Here is a 25,074-nt window from a genome sequence, read left to right as displayed (position 1 = left end):
TGGGAGAAGGATGATAGAAAGTACTACACATGCCATGTGATAACGTTTTTCGGATGTATGCTGTCCACCCACAGTCCAAGACTGGTTAAAAGACTGAAGTTTGAATAGCAACTACATTGATATATTTCTATTTCGTCTGGTCACAGGTTCATCCTCTGTGCAGCACATTTGCAACATGTTCCATCCTAAATACCGAACCAATTCTGATGCTTCCCACATGCATGTAAAAATCAGTTTTATTTTGTTTTTGTTTTTTTATTTTATAGAAAATTACTTTTCCCTCAAAAATTCTATATTTTAAGCAGAGGCCCTGGAGAATAAAATGGTGGACTATGCACTTTAAAAAAAAAAAAATGTTGCTCGATATATGCACAGTAGTTTTTCAAACAAATTTTTTTTGGGGAAAAAAAAAACACTTTATTGAAAGGTATTGTACAAAAACACAACATAATACTCAATGATTTAATTAAATATAAAAGATGATGTTACGCTGAATAAATAGATTTACCCAACAATACCCAATAAATAGAAACCCAACGCTTTTAAAGGCTTCACAGGTTACCAGCTTAGAGTTACAAAGGAGGTCTGGCACTAGAATTATTGCACTCACTACAACGTTCACGGAGATACCTCATATGTGTGGTGCAATTGCCGTTTACATATGCAGGTGGGATCTATCCATGCATTTGTCTATTATATTTTATTTACTTTTATTTTTTCTCTTCATTTTTTTTTTTCTTTAAATCAACTTTATTGCTATAACAAGGGAGGAACATCACCACTTATGATAGCATGGGCTGTGAAAGGACCTCTTTAGGGAGACAGCTGGAGTCTATTAGACCCCCCAGATTTCTCCTCTGCCCTTAAAAGCATCCGATCAAACCGAGATCAGCTTGGTCAGATGCTTTCACAGGCCGGTAACTGTTGTTGACATCTGAGTGAAGCCAGAGTTGACAAAATCCTGTTTTTTTTAGACCATAGAGATAATTGCGGAATTCCCTGTCCTCTCTATGGTAAGCCGGCGGAACCGCCAGCTTCAGTCCCAGGATCCCCAGTGGAACAGCCAGCTGATTTAAAAAAAAAAAAAAAACAAAAAAAAAACACTGCACTGCTACCTGAGGATGTACGGGTACATTTCAAGGGTAGCAAGTGATTAAAGCAACCACAAGACATAGAACAATGCACTATGACATAAATATGTCTGAATTCTTCATACGCTGATCTTACCAGCGCTTGCTGTGCCATGGCAATCGTTCAGTTCAGCCAGAAGTTGGTTGAAGTCATCTTGATGGGCGATCCAGTTATCCTAAAATAGGAAACAAAGTCTGAGTAAAGCGATTCTGATTCCATTGAGGACAAAGTAATAATGTCTCTGCAAAGGGCCATTAATGACCAAATGTATACTCCCCTTACATGGACTCCTGTACAGCTCCTTCCTACATCGCAGCCGGAATTAGCAGCCTTGGGGAACCAAGGGAGCAATGATATTGCTCCCTTGGTCATGTGACAGTGCTGGAGCCTATCAACTGGTTACTAGGTCTGAGCACAGTCAGAGGGGAGATCATTTAAGGCTCTCACATACCTAGCGCTGCCTGTGGCCATAAAGGAGGGAGCACATGCCAGGTGAGTATTAGAAGTTGGAGGTCCTTTATAGAGACATCACTTTGCCCCAGATGAGCAAACGTGACAGTGTCTCTTTAAGGGGACAAAGAAAAAGATAAAAAAACACACAAGGTTAAAAAAGGACCTCAACAATGGAACCTCTGCACAAACAGCAAGTAGAGAGCAAAGGACTAGTCATAGACACCAGTATTACCTGTGGTCTCCCTCTAACTGAACGTCTCCCCTTTACTGACTTACCATGCCTTGTGTACTGCGTCTGTGTGGAGGCAGCCACCTTTGGAAGAGAAGCAGGGTTTTTTCAGGACTGCCCCTGGTGATCGAATATTCAAGAAACAGTGGGAGAGCACAAATCCACAGAATGGATAAGGCAGAAGCAGGTTAATGCTTGCACTGCAGGTATTCTGGTACAGCTCCCCCTCTAGCAAGGAGAACTGTGAAAGGCTTCTTTCTGGCAACTAGACCATGCAGCTAATTTTTATTCAAGTATCATCGTATTGTGCTCCTTCAAAACAACCACACCGTCTTTTTCCAAAGCAGCTTGCATTTTACATGTTTTCTTTGTATTCCATAAATTCTTCTGGCAGTTGTGGCTGCAATCTTTGTCTACCTAACCTTGGCTTGGTATCAGGAGATCCCTGAATTCTCCCCTTCTTAATAAAGTGATTGAACAGTACTGACTGGCATATTCAAGGTTTTGGACTTTTTATATCCTCTTCCCATATTTATAAAAGTTCTATTACCTAATTACGCAGGACTTTTGACAGTTACCCCCCCCCATGGCTCAGTATGTAGCAAGCTCAGTGTATCCATGTGAGAGCCAACAAACTGAAAAATTATACACAGACACTATTTGCAATTTAAAAAGCCTCAGATGTGAGAAATCAAACTTTAATAGGCATTTTAACCCTGTGTGTGTCATCTTGTGTGTCTGTACCAAGGTCAAATACTCCGCACCTTTGACCTTACTACCATCGAGGAAGTCTCCAAGATCCTCTCCGATTCCCGCCTCACCACCTGCCCCCTCGACCCTATCCCCTCACAACTCCTACGACTTCCCTCCCCCTCCATCCTATGCTCCCTCACCCACATCTTCAATCTCTCCCTCTCCTCAGGCATTTTCCCCTCCCCTCTGAAACATGCACACATCAACCCCATACTTAAAAAGCCCTCCCTGGACCCCAATGACCCGAACAACCTCAGACCCATCTCCCTGCTCCCATTTACATCTAAACTCCTCAAGCGCCTCGTCTACACCCGCCTATGCTCTCACCTCAACGACAACAACCTCCTCGATCCCCTACAGTCCGGCTTCCGTCCCCTACACTCCACCGAAACCGCCTTACTCAAACTCTCCAACGACCTGCTAACCGCCAAAGCTAATGGCCACTATTCAGTGCTCCTACTCCTTGACCTCTCTGCGGCCTTCGACACAGTCGGCCACCCCCTCCTCCTCAAAAAACTACACTCCCTCGGCCTCAGAGATTCTGCTCTCTCCTGGCTCTCATCCTACCTGTCACAACGCTCCTTCAGTGTTACCTATAATGCTACCACCTCCCCCTCACTCCCCCTCTCTGTTGGGGTCCCTCAAGGCTCTGTCCTTGGGCCCCTTCTCTTCTCCATCTACACCTCCTCCCTTGGCCAACTCATACACTCTCACAGCTTCAACTACCACCTCTATGCCGATGACACACAAATCTATCTCTCAACCCCCCACCTCACCCCCTCGGTCTCTGCCCGAATCACACACCTACTGAGCGACTTATCAGATTGGATGTCGCTCCACTTCCTTAAACTGAACCTCTCCAAAACCGAGTTTCTTGTCTTCCCCCCAGCCCGGACCCCCCCCCCATTGACTTCTCCATCACATCCAACAACGCCAATATCAAACCCGCCCTGCAGGCCAGAGTACTTGGTGTCATTCTGGACTCCAACCTATCCTTCCAGCCCCAAGTCCAATCTTTAACAAACTCGTGCAGACTCCACCTCCGCAACATCACCAAAATACGTACGTTCCTAACCCCAGAAACCACTAAACAGCTCATCCACTCCCTCATCATATCACGACTCGACTACTGCAACTCCCTCCTCACTGGCCTGCCTCGCCGCTGGCTATCCCTGCTTCAGTCCATCCTGAATACGGCTGCCAGACTCATTCACCTTTCCAACCGCTCCATCTCCGCCACCCCCCTCTGCCAATCCCTCCACTGGCTTCCGATTGCGCAACAGATCAAATTCAAAATCCTAACGCTGACGTACAAAGCCATCCACCATACTGCCCCATACTACATCACTGACCTAATATCAAAGTACCGCCCGGCACGCACACTCCGATCCTCACAAGACCTCCTTCTCTCTAGTTCCCTGGTCTCCTCCTCCCATGCCCACCTCCAGGACTTCTCCAGGGTGTCACCCATCCTCTGGAACTCCCTGCCCCAACCCATCAGACTATCACCTACTCTCCTCTCCTTTAGGCGCACCCTGAAAACCCACCTCTTCAGGGAAGCCTACCCCACCCCCTGCTAACTTGCCAACCTCCTCCACTCTTCCCACCACCCCATCCCCCCACAGCTATCTCCAACCACTATCCCCTCCCTCCTAGATTGTAAGCTCGAAAGAGCAGGGCCCTCGATCCCCTCATGTTTTGCATTGTATTGGTATTGTTCTGTCACATGTTCTGTCCCCCCTTTGTAATGTACAGCGCTGAGCGAACTATTGGCGCTTTATAAATACTGTATAATAATAAATAATAATTCCAGGGTATGTAAACTTTTGATCTGGGCCATTTGGGTGTTATTATAATTTAAAAAAAAGGAGCCAAAACAACTGTGATAATAAATGGCTTCATATGACCACTATCCTTAACCACTTCCCGCCCGCAATGTACTGTGGCCGGGCAGCAGCTATAGGCACAGCAACGTACCCGTACATCGCTCTGGCTATAACACCCTGTACAATGTGACCAGCTCCAGCCAATCACAGATCACTAATCGAGCTTAACTCATTGATGACAGTTCATGAATGAGTTAGATTCATGATAGCAAGCTTTGCAGGAGAAATAAAGAACATTTCTCCTGCAATGCAAAGTGAGAAATAAATAAATAAATAATAATAATAATAAAAAAATATCTATCTATCCTTGATCACCCCCCCAAGTAGTACAATGTTACTATGGTAACATTGTGCTAAAAAATAAAAATTCTCAATATGGTATTTTTTATTTAAAGTTTTTTTTTTTCAACCACTTGTCAACCGCAGCTCTTGGGAAAGTGACATAATCTTGCGTCACTTCCTATTTCGGGATGTGAACGCGAACCCAGCCAGTGCCATTAGTACAGTGTCAGTATATAGAATGTTTCTCTGATCACTGTATTACTGCCACTATTGACATCAGAGAACGTCAGGGTCAGTAAGCTCCCCTCCCAGCCAGGGTCAGCTAGCGTGAGATTGCCCGCACACTATAGGTCGCTGATCACCGCCATTACTAGTATAGTGTTTGTACAGATCAAGATGTTGATCACGTACAGAACTATACTAATGCCCCCTTTGTATAGTGTCCCCAAAAATGCAGCATTAGCAGGATCGGCCCCAAATCGCTGCTAGCACTAGTGTTTAGCCCCTCTGCTGTTTTTCACAGAAGATTTGTACCAATGGATTGTGGGCCAAGGCAATTTATACACACAATGCATCGCTGCCCACCCAAATTCAGCTCTTGTCAGACAATCTGCATGGAAACCTATCACGGTTTCTAAATGTAAAACTTTTTTGGGACTTACATTCAACATGGGCATTACAAAATAGAATGAATTGTGGCCATATTGGTCCACAGACCCAATTCATCATATGCCCATGTTCTCCGCTGTTACATATGTCCCCAACATGGACCAGCAATGTACTGGTACGTTGCTGGATTTTGGAGTGGTTATACTGGGATGATGCCTGCGGCTACAGGCATTATTCTGGAATCGAAAGGTAAATAAACCAAGCGCTAGGTGTCAGTGAAGGAAGGGATGGCTAGCAGCTGACATAGGAAGTAAACCTCTAAAACTTCAAATAGTAAATCAAGTAATAAATATATGCAGCGCTAAAGATAAATAAGTCAAATCCCCATTGTAAAAGTCCAATAGATTACACAGTTTCTAGGTTTAACATATCGCATTAACGTGACTTCTGTGATATAGCAAAATCTGGAACACTGTAGTGTTCGTGACTCTTGTGATAATACACTGAGAGTTGATTGCACTAACCGGATATATATGCAAATGAAGCATGGAGTAATTAAGACCTACCCCTAGTACTCTGGAAGTAGATCACTGGAAGGGTAGTTGTCATCTCCAGACTTGCCACTAGGTGTCATATCTTACAGGACAGCCAGAGGTAGGAAATCCACAGACAGCAGCAGCAGCAGCCAGATGAGGAGTTTAACCAGGGATATAAAGTAAGAGAAAAGGTCCACAGCCGTCCAGCAATGGCCATGCAGTAGAAGATATCTGGGGGGCACCTCTCTGATGCGTTTCGTGCGCTGTGCACGTTCTCAAAGGGGTCAGCTAGCGTGAGATTGCCCGCACACTATAGGTCGCTGATCACCGCCATTACTAGTATAGTGTTTGTACAGATCAAGATGTTGATCACGTACAGAACTATACTAATGCCCCCTTTGTATAGTGTCCCCAAAAATGCAGCGTTAGCAGGATCGGCCCCAATCGCTGCTAGCACTAGTGTTTAGCCCCTCCACTGTTTTTCACAGAAGATTTGTACCAATGGATTGTGGGCCAAGGCAATTTATACACACAATGCATCGCTGCCCACCCAAATTCAGCTCGTCAGACAATTTGTATGGAAACCTATCACGGTTTCTAAATGTAAAACTTTTTTGGGACTTACATTCAACATGGGCATTACAAAAAAAGAATGAATTGTGGCCATATTGGTCCACAGACCTGATTCATCACATGCCTATGTTCTCCGCTGTTACATATGTCCCCAACATGGACCAGCAATGTACTGGTACGTTGCTGGATTTTGGAGTGGTTATACTGGGATGATGCCTGCAGCTACAGGCATTATTCTGGAATCGTTTTTTTTCAGCTGGCGGTCAGCTGTCATTTAAAAGCAATCCTATTGGCCAATTAGCTGCTAAATTGTTTTAGTAAGCAGCAGAAAGTGACATCCCCCCCCCCCCGCCGCCTTCCACAGTTTTATTGGGCTCTCCTGTCCCATAGGGGAATCAGAGAATGCAGCCAGCAAATCCGCGGGCTGCCCATAGAGCTGATCAGAGACTAGAATGGCTCCAATCATCTCTAAGCTACGAGCATTTCATCACTTCAGTTTCGCATGATATAAACAGCGCCATTTGTAAATTGGGAAAGCATCTGATCACACCGATCTTGGTGAGATTAGATAATGTAAGGGCAGAGGAGATATACAGAGTCTGACAGACCCCAGATTTCTCAAAAAAGAATATATGACAATGCCCATTGAAGTTATAGGGGATATTTGCATTCCCTGTGATAGCATTAAAAGTGATTCAAACAAAACAAACAAAAAAAACAACAGCACCCTTGCCCCCCCTGCACAAGCCTTGACCCTGTGACCATATGTAAACAGTGGTTGCACCATGAGGTATCACACGGAACGTCAGATCAAGGGCACTAATTGTAGCACTAGACCTCCTGTGTAAAAATAAACTGGTGACCTGTAAAGGCTTTTAAAGCGTCACCTATTGATAATAGAAATGTACAGTGAAGGAAATAAGTATTTTATCCCCTGCTGATTTTGAATGTTTGCCCACTCACAAAGAAATGATCAGTCTAAAAATCGAATAGTGGGTGTATTGTAACACTGAGAGACAGAATAGCAACAAAAAATTCTACAGAAATGCATGTCTAACAAATGATGCACTTATTTGCATGTTCATGAGGGAAGTAAGTATTTGATCCCCTATCATTCAGCAGGATTTCTGGCTACCAGGTGTCTTTCATACAGGTAACAAGCTGAGATTAGAAGCAGCCTCTTAAAGGGAGTGCTGCTAATCTCATTTTGTTACCTGTATAAAGGACACCTGTCCACAGGAGCAATCATACAATCAGATTCCAAACTCTCCACCATGGCAAAGACCAAAGAGCTGTCCACGGATGTCAGGGACAAGATTGTAGATCTACAGAAGGCAGGACTGGGCTACCAAACTATCGCCAAGTAGCTTGGTGAGAAGGTGACAACAGTTGGTGCAATCATTCGCAAATGGAAAAAAAACAAAACAACTGTCAGTCTCCCTAGGTCTGGTGCACCATGCAAGATCTCACCTCGTGGAGTGTCAATGATCATGAGAACAGTGAGGAATCATCCCAGAACTACACCTGAGGATCTTGTCAATGATCTCCAGGCAGCTGGGACCACAGTCACCAAGAAAACAATTGGTAACACGCTACGCCGACAAGGACTGAAATCCTGCAGTGCCCGCAAGGTCCCTCTGCTGAAGAAAGCACATGTCCAGACCCGTCTGAAGTTTGCCACTGAACATCTGAATGATGTGGAGGAGGACTGGTTGAAAGTGTTGAGGTCAGATGAGACCAAAATCGAGCTCTTTGGCATCAACTCAACTCGCAGTGTTTGGAGGAGGAGGAATGCTGCCTATGACCCCAGGAACACCATCCCAACTGTCATACATGGTGGTGGAAACATTCTGCTTTGGGGGTGTTTTTCTGCTAAGGGGACAGGACAACTACACCGCATCAAAGGGACGATGGACGGGGCAATGTAGCGTCAAATCTTGGGTGAGAACTTTCTTCCCTCAGCCAGGGCATTGAAAATGGGTCGTGGATGGGTGTTCCAGCATGAAAATGACCCAAAACACACGGCCAAGGCAACAAAGGAGTGGCTCAAGAAGAAGCACATTAAGGTCCTGGAGTGGCCTAGCCAGTCTCCAGACCTTAATCCGATTGAAAATATGTGAAGGGAGCTGAAAGTTTGAGTTGCCAAACGTCAGCCACCAAACCTTAATGACTTGGAGAGGATCTGCCAAGAGGAGTGGTCCAAAATCCTGCCTGAGATGTGTGTAAACCTGGTGGCCAACTACAGTAAACGTCTGACCTCTGTGATTGCCAACAAGGGATTTGCCACCAAGTACTAAGTCATTTTTTGTGAAGGGGATGAAATACTTATTTCCCTCATGAACATGCAAATCAGTGCATCATTTGTTAGACATGCATTTCTTTTGAATGCACCGAACACTCGATTTTTAGACTGATCATTTCTTAGTGAGTGGGCAAACATTCAAAATCAGCAGGGGATCAAATACTTATTTCCTTCATTGTATGTACTTTGTTGCCATTGCACAGACATGCACAATTTTAAAGCATGTCATGTGTGGTATCTATTTATTCGGCATAACATATTTTATAATTTATCAAACAATTGGGCAATATATTGTTAAAATTCCAAAAAGTGTATTTTTCCCATTTGGAAAAAAATAAAAAAAAACACAAAAATCGCTGTGCAAATAATGTGTGACGTAAAAAATTTCAACACCCACCATTTTATTCTCTAGGGCCCCTGCTTAAAAAAAAAATTATATATTTTTTTTTTTTTTTTTTTTTTTAATTTGGGGGTTCAAAGTAATTTTCTAGCAAAAACATTTTTGAAAGTTCTTTCAGGTGAACAAAAAGTGTCAGAAAAGGCTTGGTCTTCTAGAGTGGGTGATGTGTGGCACAAGCTTCTAATATTGGCCCTGAAATGCCAGGATAGTAAAAGCAACCCCTCCAAATGACCCCTTTTTGGAAAGTAGACACTTCTAGGTATTTGCTAAGAGGCATGGTGAGTATTTTGCAGGTCTCATTTGTTGCCACAAATTTTAGGAAAAAAGAAAGAAAACAAAAATGTTCTCTTTTTTTTTCCTTTTGCAAAACCCTGTGACTAAAGAATATCTGTAAAATACTTTTTTTTAGGGGTGAGCAATACAAGAAAAAGAAGGGACACAGGAGGGGAAAGAGAGGAGGGAAGAGAGCAAACGGACACTCCAAAGAAAAGGAGGGTGTAAAGACACAAGGTATCTTTAACCTTAGTGGAACTAACCTTACAGAAAAAGAGCTTCACTTGCTTGATAAAGGATTGAAATATGCTCCATCAAAAAGCCTTAATAAGTTTGAAACCTATATGGACATACATAAGTTCGCACGACAATTGTCCCTGAAAAGGTATTTTGCGAATAATCCTATCAATGGGGATGTATCGATTGGAAAATATACTCATTCCAATCTACGCAATGCATCCACCTATAACCCTCCCCCACAAACTCACTCGTATGTGAATCTATTTAGAGACAAGGTCCTGAAAGAATTGAGGGAAATACCATTTAAGAGACCTTTTGACAGAACAGGCGATACTAAAGCCATTAAATCATTATTAGAAAGGAAGAATTTGGTAATAAGACCAGCAGACAAAGGTGGGGGTGTAGTGGTTCTCAACAAGGAAGACTATATTAATGAGGTTAACAACATTTTGAGCGATAATACCACTTATGCTCGTTTACCAAAGGATCCTAAAATAGAGTACAAACGTTCTCTTAAAAACATCATTAACAAGGGGTATGTAGAGGGTATTCTGAATAAGAAAGAAAAGTCCTTTTTATGTCCAACAGCACCCAAGTTACCAGTCTTGTATATATTACCGAAGGTTCATAAGGACCCCATAAAACCACCGGGGAGGCCAATAATAAGCGGTATTGGTTCTTTATCCTCTAGAATTGGTGAATATGTGGACTTTTTCCTCCAGCCACTCGTTTTAAAAACTGCAGCGTATTTAAAGGACACCAAACAGGTCCTAAACGAGGTCAGCTCCCTAGTTACTTCTCCCAACACCTTTCTGGTTACAGCGGATGTCGCTTCTCTATACTCAAACATTAACCATAATGATGGCATGGAAGCGGCTGATTTCTTTTTAACACAATACAGTCCCTTACCTGTCACCCAGAAGAATTTCATTCTAGAGCTTTTAGAATTTGCTATGTTAAAGAACTATTTTTGGTTTAATAAAGACTACTATCTGCAGATAAGGGGCGTGGCAATGGGGGCAAAGTTTGCCCCCTCCCTGGCAAACCTTTTTATGGCCAGGTGGGAGGAAGACCTTATTTTTGCCAGAGATTGGCCTGAACTGTTGTTTTACAAAAGATATATCGATGATATCTTGCTTCTATGGAATGGGGAGGAGGAGTCTCTCATAAACTTCTTTAACTCATTAAATAATAATACCCTTAACATCAAACTCACATATGTTTATAGCCGGGAGGAGATTAATTTCCTGGACTTAACTCTTGTCAACTACATGGGCAGGATTACCACTAGATCTTTCTTTAAGGCAACAGATCGCAATAGCTTTATTCCTCTTGGGAGTTGTCATCATCCCAAATGGCTGTCTAATATCCCTAAAGGACAGATAATGAGGATCAGGCGCAATTGCTCGGATTATGAGACTTTTCACGTTCAGGCCAATATCTTAAAACACAGGTTTCTGGAGAAGGGATATAGTGAGACAACCCTTGATCATACTATTCGGGTAGTGGCGCAGATGAATAGAAACACCATGCTGATTGATAAAACAAGGAACAATCAAAAGGAAAAAAATCTGCCCATTTGTCACATCCTTTTCAACCCAATATAAGGCAATCAATAAAATAATGAATAACAATTGGGGTATTTTAAAAATGGACCCGGTTCTAACAGCAATACTACCGGAGAAACCGGAAATTGTATTTCGGAAAGCAACTGCTGTTAGGCATATGATTGCACCAAATGTTGTGGATCCTCCTAATAACATTTCTCTGTTTAAGGATCTAAAAGGATTTCACCCCTGTAATAAATGCATCATCTGTAAGTGTGACAATACCAGAAAGAGGAAAATCAGTACATTCCAATCATCAGTTACTGGAAAAATTTATAACATTAAACATTTCATCTCTTGTCATAGCAAATTTGTAGTGTATTTACTACAATGTCCCTGCCAAAAACAATATATTGGCAGGACAACAAGACGTCTACGTGACCGTTTACGCGAGCACGTCTCCAATATCAAGAAGGGTTTCAGGGAGCACTCATTATCAAACCACTACCGCCTCCACCATAATAAAGACCCTTCTTCACTTAAATTCATTGGGATTGATGTAATCAATAACCATTGGAGGGGTATTAATAAAACCAGGGCAGTTTCCCAAGCCGAAACCAAATGGGTGTTTGAGCTCCAAACTTTACATCCTCTGGGCCACAACATTGAGGTAGACGTCAATTGCTTCATTGCTAACAACTGACGGTCTCATTTCATATCTCTTATATTTTTTATTTAATCATATATTGTGATTTGAGTTTTCTTTGCACATTATGCTTTAATTATGTCGGACTATCACCTTGGGTTTATTTCCAGCATGAGAGTTATTTTCCCAAGCATATATCATTTATGTGTATAACATTTTAGCGTTTGAAATGTATCATGGGAGATTTTTTTCCTTATGTATGAACTTCTAGTATTTGGCGTTTTAGCATATATCTAATCTGACTGTTACACCAGTCTTTTTTATCATTAATTACCTCCTCCCGCCCTGTTTCTTGCGTTTATTTGGGCGATGGGCATAGGAAGGAGTATACGGTTTCTATTCATTTCTTTGGTTTTTTTGGTTTTAAAGTGTTTTGGGTTTTTTTTTACCTCTTTTTATCCTGACTTTTTGTTGTCTCCATATATATTTATTATGGGACTTCTATTCGTTATCCTGACTGGGTCTGGCACTGAGATATTAGATATGCTATTCTGCCAGATCCATTACTCGATATATTTAACATCTGTGTTTTAAAATTTTATATCCTCTTCTTATTTCTTTATATCTAAAGTTTGTAGCATGTATGCGTTTGTATCCTGCATCTTGCCGTGGTCCGTTATATAACTTATGCCATTCACTGAGGGGATCTCTATACCCCATAGTTCATTTTTGTGCACTGTTAAGATTACAGACACTGGCACTTTCACTCCCTATAAAGGTATAGCATCTACTATTTATTCCCTGGGGTCTGTGACATATTGTTTACAGTTCACTCCCTGGGGTCTGTGACATAGTTAACAATCGTGTCTGGGTTTTTACTTTGAGACTTCTCTGTCTCCTCCTCATTACATGGTAGATCGCGGATCCACGGCAAAATGGCGCTGCCGTGCTCGCGCATGCGCAGTGCGCGTTTGTCTTCGGGAAAATGGCCGCGGCTCATTGCGCATGTGCCAGTTCCCTTATTTCTTACACTGGCGTCAGTCACGCTGCTGTGCAGTCTCCCCTCTGATGATGTGCCTCTAGCACGAAAGGCCTAAGGAGGAACTGCACAGAGCGTGACGTCTTATACCTGCCGGAGCCACGAGGAGGCCCGGCGTTTTTACACCACTGGGGGTCAGTACTGCATTTGTTTACTTTATGTACTTCACATATCATGATGTACCATATGCTTACTGCCCTGCTGCTATTTTGATGATTAAACCTGAGATTTTGAACATACTACACTATTCTGGGCATTTGTTTTCTGGGGCTCCTATCTGGAGCTTTCACTCCCATAGAGAAAGCACTTTTGCCATCCTGAGAGGAGGTTTTTTCCTGGAGAAGGGAACAACTGGCTTACCTTAAGGGGATCCCCCGGACCTGTTACAGGAGTCTGTGATGACCCACCGTGAGGGAGACGCCTGGCTGCCTGGATTCTGATGTTCCCATTGCCCGTGATGCATAATCACACATGCGCATAACCCATGCGTTTCCGGTGAGTGCGCATTTCTGTCATTCTGATAAAGTGGAAGCCGTGGGACTCCGTACCTCTACAGTACACCATTGTGATACCAGATTATCACTCTATTGACTTTTTATTCTTCTTAGCGCTGCACTTCATTATTTTAGTTTGAATCTGTAAAATACTCACCGTGCCTCTTAACAAATTCCTTGGAGTGTCTACTTTCCAAAAAGGGGTCATCTGGAGGGGGGTGGGGGTGTGTACTATCCTGGCATTTTAGGGCCTCCAAAACTGTGATAGATAGTGGGGAAGTGATATGAGGAAATATGTACTTTAAAAGCCTGGATGTGGTCATTGGATTCTGGGGGCCTTTATTAAGTATCCCCATACTCAGGAGAAGTAGAGGAATATGTTTTGGCGTGTTATTCCACATATACCCATGGCATGCATGAGCAATATATCATTAAAAGTGACTTTTTTTTTTTTTTTTAAACAAAGATTTAAAAAAAATAAATTTGTGGCAACAAAATAAAATGTTCCATGGACTCAACATGCCTCTCTGCAAAATCCTAGGGGTGTCTACTTTCCAAAAAAGGGGGGGTCATTTGGGTGGTTGTACTACCCTGGCATTTTAGCACCTCAAGAAATGGGATAGGTGGTCAGAAAGTAAAAGCTACGTAAATTCCAATATATACCATAGTTTGAAGACACTAACTTTTACACAAACCAATTGACACACATATTGAGATTTTTTTTATTACCGAAGACATGTAGCAGAATACATTTTGTAAACTTATAACTGAGGTTTATTTGATATTTTTTTTTTAGAACCAAAAGTAAAAAATATAATTTTTTCCAAAATTTGTTGTTTTTTTTTTTTTTTTTATAGTGCAAAGTAAAAAAGACAGCAGAAGCAATCAAATACCACCGAAAGAAAGCTCCATTTGTGAGAAAAAAGGACATAAAATTAATTTGGGTGCAGTGTTGCATGACTGCGCAATTGTCAGTTAAAGGAGCTTTGCGCCTTATCGTAAAAAATGGCCTGGTCAGGAAGAGGGGGGGGGGGGTAAATCTTCACATCGCACCGCATTACAATCTCTCCCGGCCTCATTGACTGGGAATCTGTCGAACGGGGACCCGGAAGTGACGTCACATCACAAGAAAGAGAGGGTAGCGTATGTCCGCTCTTCTCCTCCCTCCCCTATACCACATCCCGACACCCGCCGAACCAGTCTCGGGCCCACAGATGGGCAAGCGGAGCCCGGGATGTATAGCGAGGGGAAAGGCGGACACTGTGGGCTGTGTAGAAGCAATCGGGCGGCAGCGCTGCCTGGGCAAAAAAACAAACAAACAAACCTACCCAACGCCCAGAACTACATATCCCAGGCGTCGGGCGATAGGAATAGGACATCCCTGACAGAACATGGAAATGCAATTTTAGTAAATATCTTTTCCCATCAGCAGTTATATATGTCTTGTGACTTCTATCACTGTCCAGCAGAGCACTGGTTAAAGTTTGTAAGAGGAGTTTACATTCTCCCCTTATTGTCCTATTAGGCTGCAAGACCCCTGACCCTCTGTCTGGACAGTGCTGATTGGCCTTGAGCAGATCACATGCATCCTCCCAAGAAAAAAAAAAAAATACCTTTCTAGCAATACACACTAAACTGAGCTCGAACAGCTGGTCCCCAAGACTCTGTTCTATCAGCCAATGGATTGGGGATAGAATAAGAAGGGAAGGATCAGAGAAGACAAGTTTCCAGCAGAACATTGGCAAAACTGGTACTCAACTGCCTAGTTTTAGCCCCCCATCCCTCAACTGCATACGTGAATAACCTCTTCGGGCTCATTCATATCTATGCAGTGCATTTTAGGTGTATTGGGTTTGAGAGGCATTTTAGTCATGTGACCATTGCCCTCTTTATGACATGCATCCTGTCTTGATAAAAGCAGATCAAAAGTGCAACAAGCAGCACAGTTAAAAAAAAAAACAAAAAAAAACACCCCAGCTAAAATACACAAAGAAGGAATACAGAAGCAGATGAGTGACAGGATCTCCCCCTCCCACTGTAGTACACAATGCGTTACAGCAGATTAGTAGTACAAGGTCTGTGAATGGTGGGGAGGACAAAGGAATGAGCGAGTGACGCAACTCTTCATACTAGCAGCGACTGCTGGTAACTGATACAGAACCTGTTCAGGGCAATATCAGGCAGCATGAAGGGAGGATTTTTACAAGAAGCAACATCTTGCAGGAGATGAGATACATATCATTACACATAGCTAATGTGCAGCAAACTAGTATTTTATTGCTGCATCAAAAAAAAAAAAAAAACACACCATGCTTACCCATGCTATGGTAAACATGGAGTGACAGGTGCTCTTTATGGAGGCATCAGGAGTTTAGTAGGTCATGATGCCTCCTCCTCCAACCAGCATGTATAAGGGACACAGAATATGATTGGTGCCATCAGGATTTTTAAAGCTTGGAACCCAGAAATAATATGAGGGCTTCCAGGTTCTCTCAGCCAAGAGATGTTCTGGATTCCTGCAGCCAAGCTAGATTCACAGAGGAGCCACCAAAGAGGATTGGGAGAAGGCTCTACCATGTTCTCCCTTAGCCCTGGTTCACATATATGCAGCCATGCAGGCCGCGTTTTGCACGGGCACAAGAGCCCATTCATTTGAATGGACTCCAATGCCCGTGACACACAGGGAAGAAGTCCCTGCACTTCTTTGGAAAACGCAGCCCGCACGGGAACCTCGGTTCTCAGTATGGTTGCGTTTTCCAGTGCGGGAGGTGTGCAATTAGAATGGCACCCGCCTGCAGGTCCGCATTTCTCTGTGCGGGTGGTGTGGCTATGCGAATTTTCGTGTGGATCTGCAGCAGCACCACTGGCACAGATGTGAACCTAGCGTAATAGGATCCTTGCTGGGTGACCATCAAAAGAATCTGGATGGCGTGCCCTAATGCCCTGGTCTCCATCAGCCTCATGCAGCCATTTGGCACTTGCTATCCGCCCCTTTACAGACTCAGCAGTTACTAGCAGAAGCATGCATTTGAAGGCAACCTGAGATGTCCCATGTAGTCAGTCATGTTCAGCACATCTTCTGTCTCCTACCACCCCTGCATCATCAGCCTCTAGCCATCTCCTGCATCATGTCTGCAGCTTCTGGCCGTCTCTTCTAATATGCCTGATGTCTCTGACAGTCTTCTTTTATATAATTAATATGTGTGGCCCTTTGGAGCTATCAGGATCCCCAGCTGAGGCCCTCTATACCTCCCCAGTTGACACTGCTGTAGGACACAAATAATGGTCTTGTATGGTCTTCTGCAGTACCTCGTAGTTGTTGGAAGCTCCAAGGCCGAGAGTGTTGTTCTTCACTTGAACTTTGACGTGTTCTGTGGATCCCTGCTCCTGAGCCCCGAGACCCTAGAATAGACCATCAGCATTGGTTAAACAGGACATCACATGATAAGACAATGGTTGGAAAAAGCTGTTGTGCCACCAGCTAACTGTAAAATCCTTAGTTGTAGAGTATTTCCCAAAAAATAAAGCTAGCCTGGACTTAGGGTGACATTACCACCCGTGTCTAAAGTTCCTCCATGGTGGTCACCTCTCCACTCTTTCTGGGACGTATCTGCTCAGTGTTACCACCCCCTCTCATGATTCAAAACACAGTAAATTAGTTTCTGGCACAGATGTCACTTTTAATCCTCGTCCTCTACATCTAAAAGGAATAGTCCACCTCTTACTAAATTTTAGTAAATGCACCAACACTGAAGAAAAAAAAAAAAAAGTAAAATTCCTCAATTAATGCACTAAGATCTGCAGAGTATTGCAACCATTTCCAGGGTGTCACGAGTGCATTGCACTGGCTCTATCAATGTTTACCTCCAGCCTCAGGTCTGTACAGAGGTAAGGACTTGCTGCTGCTGAACTACAGGTTGCAGGGATTGTTGGGCGTGCTCTCTACAAGTCCCATCTGTCACAGTGACTTTCTTTTGGACACAGCAAGGAAAGGTTCCAAATGCCACCTAGGTTCCTTTACAGGTGGTCGCCATGATCTGCGAGACGCCCATAAAATGGGAACTGAGGAAAAGTCTCACAAACAGGGATCACCGACAGAAAAACCCTTTGCCCGGCTATTTAACCACCCACCCGTGTATATAAACGGCCAGACGGGAGCAGTGCAGGGACAGGTGGCCATTTATAAACGTCCTCCCCGCTCCCTGCTTGTGCGCGTTCCCTGGTAGCACGCAGCACCGCGCTCCGGTGCTCGCTGTGTCCGGAGGAACACTGAACGTTGTACAGGACCTCTGTGTGAGGTCCCGATCATGTGATCACCGATTGGCCAATCAGTGATCACATGAAGAGTAGTGGGCAAGATATCACATCATTGCTTACTACTTGTGAAATCTGTGAATGATCACAGAGGTCACATAGTACAAGGCTGTTCACAACAGCCTTGTACCATGTGACAAGCTGTGACCAATCACAGCTCACACAGTATTTCTCAATGGCTGCAGCCAGAGAGAAGGAGAAATTATTGCTTTTACAGCCTTGATGGGTGTAAAAGCAATTAGTGTAAAAAAAATAAAAATCTTCATCACCCCCCAAAGTAGCAGTGTCACTGTACTGCTAGGGTGACAGTATGTTAAAAAAAAAACACAAATAATAATGTAGAAAAAAATAAAAATGTAAATAAAAATGTAAAAAAATCTTCATCACCCCCCAAAGTAGTACAGTGTCATTATGGTGACACTGTACTGCTAGGGTGACAGTATGTTAAAAAAAAAACACAAATAATAACGTAAAAAAAAAAAAAAAAAAAAAAAAAAAATGGAAAATTATCATTTTCTTTATAAACTAATTTGTTTTTTTTTTTTTACTAAAAAGATAATTGAACAAATTTTGGCCAAGATTTATGAAGAAACATAAATTGCAATTGCACATTTTTATAAGAAAAACACTTTTTTTCAAAATGTTTGGACGTTTTCATTTACATAGCAAAAAAAAAAAATCCCAGCGGTGAAAAAATACCACCAAAATAAAGTTTTATCTGTCTCAAAAAACTGCTAAAAAATTCATATGGGTACAGTGTTGCATGACTGCGTAACTGTCATTTGAAGTGTGATAGCGCTGAAAGCTGAAAATTGGCCTGGACAGGAAGGGGGTGAAAGTGTCTGGACTGGAAGTGGTAAAAACAAGAAAAGAAATAGATGTACTAGAATAGAGAAAAAAATAATCTCTATGGAAGGGGAAGGGGAACGGGGAAGGGGTGCTAGGTTGGGTGATGTTGTCCCTTGATGATGTCCTGCCTGCGCTGACATATTGCGCTCACCTTGCCCTTGGACCAGCCCATCTTTTCCAGCATCTTCTGCCCGAACTTGGAATCGTCTTTGCTCCAGGTGCTGTTCCTGGGGTCCACCGACCACTTCTGCTTCCTACGAGCTGCAGAGAGAACTCAAACCATTAGACAATAACCGAACACTATATGTGGGTGTGTTGCATGTATGTGTAGATTGACAAAAGTACTGGTTGGCCTGCCTGTACACAAACATGAACTTTAATGGCCTCCCAGTCTTAGTCCGTAGGGTTCAATATTGAGTTGGCCCCGCCCTTTGCAGCTATAACAGCTTCAGATCTTCTGGGAAGGCCGTCCACAAGGTTTAGGAGGGTGTCTATGGGAAGGTTTGACCATTCTTCCAGAAGCACATTTGTGAGGTCAGGCACTGATGTCGGGGGAGAAGGCCTGGCTCACAGTCTTCATCACAAAGGTGTTCTATTGGGTTGAGGTCAGGACTCTGTGCAGGCCAATCAAGTTCCTCCACCCAAACTGGCTCCTCCATGTCTTTATGGACCTTGCTTTGTGCACTGGTGTGCAGTCATGTTGGAACAGGAAGGGGCCATCCCCAAACAGTTTCCACAAAGTTGGGAGCATGAAATTGTCCAAAATGTCCATTGGATTACCAGACAGAGAAGCGTTATTGGTCACTCCAGAGAACATGTCTCCACTACTCTAGAGTCCAGTGGCGGCGTGCTTTACACCACTGTATCCGACACTTTGCATTGCACTTGGTGATGTAAGGCTTGGATGCAGTTGCTCGGCCATGGAAACCCATTCCATGAAGCTCTCTACACACTGTTGTTGTGCTAATCTGAAGGCCACATGAAGTTTGGAGGTCTTTAGCTATTGACTCTGCAGACAGTTGGTGACCACTGTGCGCTTCAGCATGCCCTGACCCCGCTCTGTCATGTGACGTGGCCTACCACTTGGTGGCTGAGTTGCTGTTGTTCCCGGTTGCTTCCACTTTGTTATAATCCCACTAACAGTTGAGCGTGGAATATTTAGTAGCCAGGAAATGTCACGGATGGACTTATTGCACAGGTGACAACCTATCACGGGACCACACTTGGAGTCACTGAGCTCCTGAGAGCGACCCATTCTTTCACAAATGTTTGTAGAAGCAGTCTGCATGCCTAGGTGATGATTTTATACACCTGTGGCCATGGAGGGGATTGGAACTCCTGAATCCAATGATTTGGAGGGCGGGCCCAATACTTTTGGCAATAGAGTGTGTGTGTGTGTGTGTGTATATATATATATATATATATATATATATATATATATATATACACACACATACACACCACCCAGGGTTCCCCCCCCCAGGACTCATCATAGGGAGGGTATGGACAAATTGCACAAACAGTGGGGGAGGGCCTTAAAGGAGCAAGCACGCACGCAGGACTGAAAGGTGTACAGAATTCAGGGGGGTCAGGAGTGTGCTATACAGAGAGTGCCCCTCTGACCCCCCCCCCCCAAAAAAAATTATCTTTCTGAACAACTCAGCTCTGCAGCCATCTTCTTCACCTCTGACCTCTACAGCCCTCACCTCTGACCTCTGGTCAGCACCTGCAGTAACATTATAATCCAGCAGGGGGCCCTCAAGCACAAATCCCATGGGATCTCCCCATGCAGCACACATCCACTCTCCTCCCGGACAGTCGTCCTCCGTCCTCCCCGCCCTGGGTACCGTCCAGGGAGGACTGTAAGAAGAACACCAAGACGGCTTCTATGTTTCCAGGGGACAGGGAAGTGCGGTGCACAGAGACAGCACATCACCTCTGTCATCACAACTACCATACCAAGGGGACCATGCATCCTCCAAGTACTCAGAGACCACACTCACGTTCAGCCAGCATCGCCATGGTGACTCCTGTGCGACAGAACGGCGCGATGAGAGGACGTCAAACTCTGCCGGGTGTTATTGGGTACGATCCTTCCGGTCCGCCATTTTGTTGTAGCCCGAAGAAGCTAAATCAGTAGAAAAAATAATAAATTGGAATAAACAATAAATTATAAATATAACATAAAATGAGAATGAATAGGAATAAAAAGAAGAAATAATAAAAAAGAAGAAATAAAAGTGAGGATGGGGGCCTACTATAAAAAAAAATATTTGCGCTAGATGCGCAATACTAAATAAATAATCAAACAATAAATAACAAACAAATTAAATAAAAATAAACAATGATTCCACTTCTAATAGAATCAATATGACCCAAAAAAGAACCCTCAAAGTGATTCAGTAGCGCAAAAAAATCTATAAATATGTGAATGAATGAATAAATAAAGTAAGTGATCACTCAGCATACGTGAACAATCAAAAGTCCATGAAATTTCTCTTCCCCCAAACAAATCTTGTAATTCCTAAAAAGAAATCACCACGTGCAATAGGATGGCGTCCCCCCTTTCGGGTGTGCGCTCACCGAATAGCCATGCCCCCCACATGCTTGGGGGTTTACTAGCTGGAGAAAAAAACAAAAAGCTAAAAACAGCCGCTGTAAAAACGTCCCGTGTGCGTGAGGACTTAGCAATGAATCCTGGAAGCTCACTGGTTTCCATGCAGATATGCAGGAGATTGTGAGTGAACCCGCTTCAATCAGTAAATTCCAGTGACCAGTGTATCATAGGTCACATACAATATCAGCTAAAACAGTACACGTCCATATGTGACAATCTGTGCATGTATAGGTGAGATAGCAGCAAAAACTTCAGTGTTGGTGATCCAGAATAGTGGGGTAAGAATACGCACTCACCAGATGCGTAATGTAAATACGCATTAAATCGATCAGTGGAGGTCCCCTTTACAGATCGGTTATGCGATCATTACATACATTGGCATCCCCTCTGAAGACATGTGTGCGCATGAAACGCGTAAGAGGGAGCCAATACACCATGACGTCACGCCGCCGGAGCCTCATGTTAGTCCGGAGGCCATCTTACTTATGGACGGTCAGTCCATTTTAATGCTCTTTTAACTTGTGTTTGATTTGCAAATCCTGGAATTTAATAAACCCTTTATACATTACCTACTACACTATGGGCATGTTTTATGTCTCCCCATGTGGAGCAATTAATTTATAGAGCCCACCCGATCCACTGCAGTATCCTGAGGAGGGAGATCCTGTCTCACAGGCTTCTACACCCACCCATTCCTTAAAGGAGACCTCTGGCTCATTGGATCTTTTACCACCTGGGAACTTCTGAGGCACCACCATCATCCAGAGGGGGGATTATCCTTGACCTGGCGCATACCGGATCTCTAAAGTGGACCTCCACTGATTGATTTAATGCGTATTTACATTACGCATCTGGTGAGTGCGTATTCTTACCCCACTATTCTGGAGCACCAACACTGAAGTTTTTGCTGCTATCTCACCTATACATGCACAGATTGTCACATATGGACGTATACTGTTTTAGCTGATATTGTATGTGGACCATGATACATTGTTTTTAGCGCTGCATGTTTTATTTGTATTGCTACTGAGGTTTTTTATTAGTTACCTTTAGTGCTACTGCTGCTACCCAGAGAACACTTACTTTTCTCTCCTCTTAAATCCAGTGACCAGGCGCAGCGGCGGACAGAAATTCCAGGAGCTGAAGGAAAACGCTGCCAACAGGACGAGAGACAGCAACAGACTAAACCTCCGCCCCCAACACCTCATTAGTTTCACGATGACGTTGCACGTTACCTTACGTATGGACGTCACAGGATCATAGTAGGAACGCTGGTCACTCGGCTGAATAAGAGGAACTACTATGACCAAAAAAAGAACCCTCAAAGTGATTCAGTAGCACCATTTCCCATAGTAATGCATTGAAAACCAATTAATCCGTTCCGGAGGTCAGAAAAAAGTAAACGCTGTTAGACATGCATTTCTTTTGAATTTTTTGTTGCTATTCTGTCTCTCAGTGTTACAATACACCTACCGTTGCCGATTTTTAAATGCAATCGCCGGCTTTTTTTTTTCTTCACTATAGCTCACAGAATTAGCTGTCACTTTCCCCGGAGTTAAAGGAAACTTTATTTCTTTTAAGAAACTAAAAGGAAACATTTTTTTTTTTAACTCGGGGAAATAAACTAAAAGGAAACTTTCTTTCTTTTAACGGGGGGGAAAATGACAGCTGAATCTCTGAGCTATAGTGAAGAAAAAAAGAAGAAGCGGTAATTACATTTAAAAACAGGCACCATAATAAATAAAACAGTGTCGTGGGGTCCCCCCTCCATTCATACCAAGCCCTTCGGGTCTGGTATGGGTTTTGAGGGGATCCCCCATGCCAATATGTAAAAAAAAATGGCATGGGGATCCTCCCCCAAGATCCATACCAGACCCATCCGAGCATGCAGCCCAGCAGGTCAGGAAAGGGGGGGGGGATACCGAGTGCCCCCCCCCCAAACCATACCAGGCCACATGCCTTCAACATGGGGAGGTGCTTTGGGACAGCGGGCTTCCCTCCAGAGCACCTTGCCCCCATGTTGATGGGGACAAGGGCCTCTTCCCCACAACCCTGGCTGGTGGTTGTGAGGATCTGCAGGAAGGGGGCTTATCGGAATCTGGAAGCCCCTTTAACAAGGAAGAGGCCCTTGTCTCCATCAACATGGGGACAAGGTGCTTTGGTGCCCCAAAGCACCCTCCCATGTTGAGGGCATGTGGCCTGGTATGGTTCAGGAGGGGGCGCTCGCTCGTCCCCCCCCCTTTCCTGACCTGCCGGGCTGCATGCTCGGATAAGGGTCTGGTATGGATTTTGGGGGGGAAAAGATAGGGGATGGGCACTTACATTTGCAAGGCAGCTATTTACCCCCCACCCCCACGGGGCAGCAAAAGTGGCCATTTGATGCATTTACTATTTTCAGTATCTTCTCCTATTACAACTTACCTTTTTCGTGGAGTGGGTCCGGTGTCACCCCGTATAGGTTGCATGCCGAGAATCTCCGCAGGATGGATTGGATCTGCAGATTGGGGAGCATAATGGATCGGACTGCGATCCATTATGCTCAGTCCGCAGATCCGAACCATCCTGTGGGGATCGTCGGCATGCAACCTATACTGGGTTGACACCAGACCCACTCCACGAAAAAGGTAAGTTGTAAAGAAAGACGACGATCCCCGCAGGATGGATCGGATCTGCGGATTGAGCATAATGGATCAGAGTTTGATCCATTATGCTCAATCCGCAGATACGATCCATTCTGCAGGAATTGTTGGAGGGGGTGTCACCAAGTATTATCACACCGGGTGACACCAACCCTAGGAATGCCCCTGCCTATTAACACAGCCTAATTTTTTTGTTATTATTCCTCTTTAGGTGTCAGGAAAACCGAGCGCACAGCCATGCTAAAAGAACTGCACATGCATGCAGAACGGGCCGCAGAACTGTGCACAGGATCAGGGTTCTGCGGGCCTCTACATGTGCATGCACACTAGCATGAGCATACATGGCTGAATTAGCTTTGGCACCCAGTGCCCCATTTAAAGAGTAACTCCACTTTCGAGGGAAAAGAAATATAACATTTACAATTGCTAAGCAATTCATATTGTAATTGAATGGTATTAATTCTCTTTTCAATATTTAGGGCCACCATGGAAGTTTTCCTTCCTGCTTTTGTGAATGGCCTGCTGATTATCTCAAAAGTCTGCACTAAAATACCTTAATCAGATTTTGGGTATCCTCTGTAATAAATCATCAGGTCTAAAAGATAATAATGAGACCCTGCCACTTTCTTCATCGGAAGCCTACAAGCGAGGAAGTTGATAACGGCAAAGTCGCTCCATGGACTGTACAAAAAGACACAGATGAACAAACTGCAAAAAAAACAAAAGGTAAGAAAATTGTAGCATTATACATCAATCAACCAGAAAAGAGTGTTTTTTTTCTCCAACAAAAGATCATAGCTAAGTGATCCTCAGCCGCTATGACCAGACCCTAAATTGTCAGGTTCTATACTCAGTTTTGCCTTCTGACTACCATAGCTTTAAGGGGTGGCCCAGCTGCTACCGTACTGCCCTCTTTGCGTCACTTCATCATTGCTTCTCGGCCTTTAGGCCATGATCAGGTTTAGTATCAACTTTAGCCCTTAGGGGTGTCCCTGCTGTCCAGCAGCTTAGTTGAGAACTACTTTGATCTAACCAAGCCTTTCTGATCTTGTGGGGTACCCTCTGCTCAGCCTTGTAGGATCGTCAATTAAATTTGGCTTCACCTACTTGCTGCTATTGGGTTAGAGGCTTAGTCCCCCCAAGGAACGAGACTACGATCTACCCTACTGCCCTCTTGGCGTTACCTCGTTATCGCTTCTTGGCCTTTGGACCATGATCAGGTGTAGTATCGACTTTAGCCCTTAGGGGTGTCCCTGCTGTCC

The 25,074-nt window shown here is 43.8% G+C and overlaps 1 protein-coding gene across 1 annotated transcript in view; it reads right to left on the bottom strand.

The window, feature by feature from the left end:
- PINX1 (PIN2 (TERF1) interacting telomerase inhibitor 1) overlaps nucleotides 1–20,661 on the bottom strand; it is a 252,551-nt gene extending 231,890 nt beyond the window's left edge. The window contains exons 1-4 of the mRNA XM_089688754.1: nucleotides 20,560–20,661; nucleotides 18,708–18,817; nucleotides 16,703–16,795; nucleotides 1,228–1,306 (exon numbers count right to left, since the gene is read on the bottom strand). Of these exons, the coding sequence (XP_089544880.1) occupies nucleotides 1,228–1,306; nucleotides 16,703–16,795; nucleotides 18,708–18,817; nucleotides 20,560–20,578 (301 nt within the window). The 5' untranslated portion in view covers nucleotides 20,579–20,661. The remainder of the gene's footprint in view (nucleotides 1–1,227; nucleotides 1,307–16,702; nucleotides 16,796–18,707; nucleotides 18,818–20,559) is intronic.
- Nucleotides 20,662–25,074: the final 4,413 nt, after the last annotated feature.

The sequence above is a fragment of the Staurois parvus genome, unplaced genomic scaffold (genome assembly GCF_062004578.1).
Source record: "Staurois parvus isolate SC_StPar_1 unplaced genomic scaffold, SC_StPar_1.0 ptg000453l, whole genome shotgun sequence".
Lineage (NCBI taxonomy): Eukaryota > Metazoa > Chordata > Amphibia > Anura > Ranidae > Staurois > Staurois parvus.
Note: the sequence above shows the minus strand (reverse complement) of the source record. Positions and strands in the feature narration are given on the sequence as shown.